We start from the raw sequence: 6,698 nt of genomic DNA, 5'->3' as shown, positions 1-6,698 counted from the left end.
ATATGGCCATTGATTCTAAATGACACCTTTGCAGGATAGAGTATCCTTGGTTGTAGGTTCTTGCTTTTCATCACTCTGAATATTTCTTGCCACTCCCTTCTGGCCTGCAAAGTTTGTTTTGAGAAATCAGCTGACAGCCTTATGGGAACTCCATTGTAGGTAACTAGCTGCCTTACTCTTGCTGCTTTTAAGATTCTCTCTTTGTCTTGAACCTTTTGCATTTTGATGATGATGTGTCTTGGTGTGGGCCTCTTGGGGTTCATCTTGTTTGGGACTCTCTGTGCTTCCTGAACTTGTATGTCTGTTTCCTTCACCTAGTTAGGGAAATTTTCTGCCATTATTGTTTCAAATAGGTTTTCGATTTCTTGTTCTCTCTCTTCTCCTTCTGGCACCTCCAAGATGCAAATGTTGGCACGCTTGAAGTTGTCCCAGAGGCTCCTTACACTATCCTCATTTTTTTGGATTCTTTTCTCTTTTTGCTGTTCTGACTGGGTGTTTTTTGCTTCCTTATATTCCAAATTGATGGTTTGCTTCTTGGTTTTACTTTCTCTACTATTGAATCTGTGTAAATTATTCCTTATTTTAGTTAGTGCCTCCTTCATTTCTGACTGGTCCTTTTTTATGCTCTTGAGGCCCTCACTAAGTTCACTGAGGTTCTCACTAAGTTCATTGAGCATCCTTATAAGCAGTATTTTGAACTCAGTATCTGTTAGGTTGCTTATCTCCATTTCGCTTAGTTCTTTTCCTGGGGTTTTGTTCTGTTCTTTTATTTGGGACCTGTTTCTTTGTCTCCTCATTTTGGCTGCCTCCCTGTGTTTGTTTCTGTGTATTACTTAACGAGAGGTATGGTGCTATCTGAGACCAGATGCTGCTTGTTTGAAAGAATTTAGGAAAACCTGAAGCAGGATCCAAGACAGGCCAATCCTATGGTTAAGCAACTGGCACAGCTTGGGTGGGCCTGAAAGTTGGGTGGGGCGGGGCCTCAGGGAGTCACCAGGGCGGGGCTACCAGTGTGAGCCAGGTTGCTGGAGTCCCAGATATGGCGGCTGTCTGCTGCCCCAGGGAAGGGCTCACCAAAGGAACAAAGGCCTCTGACAGCACGTTTGTCCCGGAGGAAGCCCCCTCTCCAGCCCTCGCTCCAGTGCCAAACAGCTCAGTTCTTCCCTGTATGTCTCTGGTGCCCCTCGAGCTGCCTCCCCTCCAAGCTTAGAGGGAGAGAGTCCGATAAGTCCGTGCGCGGGCCCTTTAAGGAGCTGCCTGGGGCTCCAGCCGCCTCGGCCTCCCTGAGCCTCAGTTCCCACTGGTTTTTCCAGCCAGAAGTGATGGGGATTCTCTTCCTGGCACTGGACCCCTGAGCGGGGCACCTGGTATGGGATGGGGACCCCTCAGTCCTCAGAGAGGACCTTCCCAGCCGAGGTGTCCTCCTGATTTTTATCCGCCACACATGGGTGTGGGACCAGCCCGTCCCCTCCGCCCTCCTACCAGTCTCGTGTGGCTGCTGCTTTAATTCTGTAGTCGTAGGACTTCATTCAGCTTGATTTCAGGCGGTTTTGAATGATGGTTTTCTGTAGTTTAGTTGTCACTTTGATGTGGTTGTGGGAGGACGGAGACCGCGTTCACCTACCCGCCATCAGAGCGGAAGTGGTACTATTACTTTAAATATGTGTAGAGGGTGTGCACAGATGCGGGGGGGGGGGGGGGCTAAGGGGAGAAATGTACCAATCACTAAGCTCTTTCCTCTCAGCCTTTCCTGGGCATAGACCGGGGCAAACATCCTGCTTTGCCAGCTGGCATACCTGGGATTTCTCCAGTGGGGTGCCCTTAGGGAAGCCTCGCACTGGAGGGAGAAAGGGGCCGCGCTCCTGCCGAACCCCGCGGCATGTCCAAGCTCAGCACCAGCTTCATCCACTCAGATACCAGCACCAGGTGGGCAGCATCCAACCTCAGAGGCAGCTCCTCCTGGAGTTGCTGCCTCCTTGATATTTTAGTGTTTTCTTTTTGCCCTTTTTCTTACTGAGTCTACAATCCTACTGTACTATAAAAATAACTTGCAAGGTTTCTGTCTCCTATTTGGACCATGACTGATACACACAGAGATATTTCTATCTACTGAAACAGAGCCTCAAGATTATTGTGCCCTGGTTAGTGTTGCTCAATGGTTAGAGCGTTGGCCTGAGGACCAAAAGGTCATGGGTTCCTGCCCATGATTCCTGGGCAAGGGCACGTACCTGGGTTGCAGGTTTGATTCTCGGCCCCAGCCAGGGTGCGTGCAGGAGGAAACAATCAATGTGTCTCTCGCACATGGACGTTTCTCCTGCTCTCCCTCTCCCCCTCCCTCCCTCCCTTCCACTCTGTAAAAATCAATGGAAAAATATCCTCGGGTGAGGATTAACAACAACAAAAGACTATTGTTTTAGATCCTTCAGACACATAACTGAGGTTCTGCAAGTTTCTTTTTTTCCTGGTGTTTCCTTCCCATGGGTACTGGCCATCAGTGCGCCCCAGGTGTCCCGGGCATCAGTGCTCCCCACGTGCCCCGGGCATCAGTGCTCCCCACGGGTCCTGGGACATCAGTGCGCCCCACGTGCCCCGGGCATCAGTGCTCCCCACGTGCCCCGGGCATCAGTGCTCCCCACGGGTCCTGGGACATCAGTGCTCCCCACGTGCCCCGGGCATCAGTGCTCCCCACGTGCCCCGGGCATCAGTGCTCCCCACGGGTCCTGGGACATCAGTGCGCCCCAGGTGTCCCGGGCATCAGTGCTCCCCACGGGTCCTGGGACATCAGTGCGCCCCACGTGCCCCGGGCATCAGTGCTCCCCACGGGTCCTGGGACATCAGTGCGCCCCAGGTGCCCCGGGCATCAGTGCGCCCCATGTGTCCACCATTGGGCTAAGCTACTGAATCTGAATCAACATTCCAAGCCTAGGCCTGGAGTGATTTCTTACTTCAAAATCTAATTCTTTGAATATCCTTCCACTCCAATATTCCTTTCCCCTAGTTGAGAAGAATTAAAATTAACAACTACATTGGCTATTAAAAACGTAAACTGAGTTTCAGCAGTTGGAGAATACTTTTATAATAGTTATGTCCACGATACTGGCATCTCTGGACCATCCGCACACTGTTCTGGAATGCACTTAAAGAAGAGCCGGCCCCGAAGGGCAGTGCCCCCGTGCCCCCGCATTGAAGAGGCCACACCTGGATCTTGCGGATACTTCCGTTTATTACTGCAGTGGGCAACTGCTCAGAAAGTGCAAGGAGGCCCTCCTGCCGGGGCCTGTTCCTCCGCTGGCGGACACATGGAGCTCATCTCAGAGCATCGTGGGCCGCAGGTTTCTCGGTGGGAAATCACCGCCACTGCCAGCCACAAGGAAACACACACAGGGGTCGAAGGGCAGAATGAGGAGCGCCCTGGAGGAGTGGGGCCAGCTTTGAATGGAAAGCTCAACAGAGGGGTCACGGGAAGACAGCCCGCCCGTGCACATGGAAAGACGCCCCATCTTCCAGCAGCAACGTCCACGTTGGTTGGGTGCACCTTCTCCCGTGTCTCTAGAGCAGGCGATGCCACAGGTGTCACACGTCGGCATAGCACAGGCCTGCGGGGTCGGGGCGAGGCCTCTGAAGCCAGGCTGGAGGACGGGCGGCTGGAGAAACAGACTCCCAGCTCCCACTCAGCCGTCAGGAGTGACCGGAGCTCTGAGGGAAGATGCTGCCCACCAGATACCTCTGGTTTCACCCAGCACAGGGGCAGCCCGTTTTTGGTGAGAAAAAAAAACAACTTTCAAATACTGCAATGACAAAGAGAAAGGGGAGACATGAGCCGCTCTGGAAAACACAAGAGTCAAAAATGAACAAATGAGGCCCCCAAAAAGCAACAGCATGAATACAGACAATACACTGAAGCCCTGGGGTGACAAAGTCTCACTCGTGGACACAATGCGCACACACGCGAGTCGGGTAGAGGCCCAAAGGAGGGCAAATCTAATGTCTGCTCTCTTTGGAATTTCCATGGCAAATCTGAGTTTAGGCCGAAGCGAAGCCCGCCCGGGTCTGCACACACCTCGGGAGGCAGCCTCTGCTCCCGTTGCCGCCAGTGTGGCTCCTACGCTGTTTGCCTGAGCCCTTCACAACCGTCCAGGCACTGGCATCTTCTTCATATCCCTGGAATCTGAGTCATGTTCCTGGAGCTTAACTTCACCTATCATGGAGTCACCCCATCTGGCCCCTGTACTCCTCTGTTCTTTTAGGAAAAAGCACCCAAGACCGCGGCAATTAGAGGGCGTTCAGGAGATGGAAAGTCGGAGAGTAATATAAATACAAGGAAATGCCCGTTACTCATATGACTTCTCTAAGGCCGGGTGGCGAAGGCCCCTGGCCTGCAAGGATAGGTTTTAGGAGACCTTAATTTAAGGTACTTCGTTCTCTGCTCACAAGAGCCTAGTGAGACAGTGCTCCTTGGAGGTTGCCGTAGGACTGCACTCAGTACTTACTCCCATCCTAGGTGCTCTTCGACCTTCGATGGCAGTCCGGTCGGATCACCCACTTCTCTGAGGCGCGCCTGCTCATTTATAAGCCGGCAGTAGCCTAACACACATACCAGGTGACGAGGACTGCAAGCAGGTCTCCATCCACTGCAGACAGGCAAAGAAAGCCACCCACCTCGGTCACCTTTTCTTCGGATGTCCCAGTTTTGGGATCACAGAATTTACCTGTCAATACCTGTCAGTGACCAGCTTTTGCTTCCCTTCCTCAGAGAGGGGCATGCACGAACCCACCGAAGCAGGCTGGACAGGGAGGCCCTGCTCATCTGGGGAATGGTTTCAGACGCTGCCCTCAGCTGCAGATCTGCCCTGGGACCTCTGCCGTAAGCCTGCTCCTAGCACACTGGTCTGCTCCGGTGCAGTTAGCAGAGGCGTGCCTCTGAGCGCTCTGGATTACAAGTTTAAGTGCAGCAGTGCCTAAGAAGAGTCCCACACGAGGGAAGACTGGAGGGCATAAGGCAGGAGACCACACAAAATCAGTACACATTTTCAGAAGGTGGTGGGCTGGGGGGAAGAGGGGAGCAAAATAAACAAAAATGTCCCAATAATTTAATGGCAAAGCTAGAAGAGAGCATTTACAGCTATCCCGGGACCTCCAACAAAAAGTGTTTCCTGGATGCACAGACATTCATAACACTGATACGTCTCAGCTGACAGCTCCGGCTTGTACACGTGGTCACGACACCCTTCGGACAGCAGGGAGGAGCACGACAGAAGGCCCGAGAGGCATCTGGACAGCACACAGCAAAACGAAAGGCTAGACTCCCCCCACAGAAACCCCTTGAAAAAAAGAGTGTCTATTACAAAGTCACGTTTGCCATTTTTCCGCTTTATAAAGTCAGCGATGCTGGAGGTTGTCTAGCAGGATCCGTCCTCCAGGAATGAGTGCAAAAGGGACGTCACTTCAGTGAGCAGACGGAAGGACCAGCTGGAGACCTCCCCTCCGTTTCGGACAAACACACACACAGAAAGGGATTATTGCCAGCTTGTGTACTTTCACAATGTGATTTTTGTATTTCGAAAACTTGAATTGTCCCTGAAAGAAAAAATGGAGAAAATAGAGCATTCAATACACAGATCATCTATAGGCAACACACACACAGGGGAGACCTGAACTCACAGCTCTGGGGCCCTCGTGACCGTGACCATGACACAGCCCAGGACCATCCTTCCTTACTAATCTGATGCCAACACAGCAGCCAGCCTCCCAAATCCCTCCAAACACTTCGACTCAACTGTTTGCAATAGCAAAAGATTGAAACCACCCAAATGCACATGAACAGGGGACTAGTTAAATATTAACATAATGGCACAGTCATACAGTGGGACACTGTGTGGCTTAAAAACACAAGGAAGCTCCCTACTAATACGGAAAGATCTCCAGGAGAAATGGGTAAGTGAGGGTGCATAAAGGTGTGTGCACACAGTATGCTACCTTTTGTGTAAGTGGGGGTGGGGGAGCTAAGGTCATAGTTCATGTTCACTTGTATATACATAAAGCAACTCTGTAAGGCTCATCACAAGACACCCACAGAAGTCGTTACCAGGGGGCGGGGGAAGGGACACAGCGCAAACTGGGCAGTCAAAGAAGGAGGGAAACCCCTCTCTTTCTTACACACACTTTTTAAATGAAATTGAACCATATGGTTGTATTATGTATTGTTTTTTTTAAAAAATCAACCAACCTGCCAACCAAATAACCCTCGCAAGGCTCAAAACTTCTGAGATCTGGGTACCCTCCGCTTTAGAAACGTAGCTCTGGTTCTTGAAAGAGAAGAGTGTGAGAGACAGAGCCGTGCACTGCAATCTGCTTCTGCTGGATGCACTGTGCTGCCACCCACTGGCACCCATCCCTATTCCCACCCAAATCTGACACCTCAGCAGCTCACACCACCATTTGAATCCCGAAATCTAAGGGCCGGAAGGGGCTTAAAAGTTTACCTCACCTTACCCACTGCTGTGGCCCGGTGCTTAAGACTTAAATGTCTGAAATTCTGGAACATTAACCTGATTTCGAAGTCATTATTTCCCTTTAATTTTAATGGAACATTCTAGAAACATTGTCTTTCCCAGGCCTATCTTAAAATGACTGTAACTGAGGGGGCAGAGGGCGATGGGTCCAGATGAAAGAATATGCTCGCCCCGCCACCAGCAGCT

General features: G+C 51.3%; 1 protein-coding gene across 2 annotated transcripts in view; it reads right to left on the bottom strand.

Annotated features, from left to right (window-relative positions):
• Positions 1 to 3,224: 3,224 nt before the first annotated feature.
• The window catches only part of EIF4E2 (eukaryotic translation initiation factor 4E family member 2), a 28,943-nt gene continuing 25,469 nt past the window's right edge, over positions 3,225 to 6,698 (bottom strand). The window contains exon 7 of one of the 2 annotated variants that reach the window (XM_036254403.1): positions 3,225 to 5,577. In XM_036254403.1, the coding sequence (XP_036110296.1) occupies positions 5,538 to 5,577 (40 nt within the window). In that variant the 3' untranslated portion in view covers positions 3,225 to 5,537. The remainder of the gene's footprint in view (positions 5,578 to 6,698) is intronic. The other variant, XM_036254401.1, reaches the window with a different exon arrangement.

This window comes from Molossus molossus, unplaced genomic scaffold (assembly GCF_014108415.1).
Source record: "Molossus molossus isolate mMolMol1 unplaced genomic scaffold, mMolMol1.p scaffold_m16_p_11, whole genome shotgun sequence".
Classification (NCBI taxonomy): domain Eukaryota; kingdom Metazoa; phylum Chordata; class Mammalia; order Chiroptera; family Molossidae; genus Molossus; species Molossus molossus.
The sequence above is the reverse complement of the archived record's forward strand: the minus strand, read 5'-3'. Positions and strand labels throughout refer to the sequence as shown.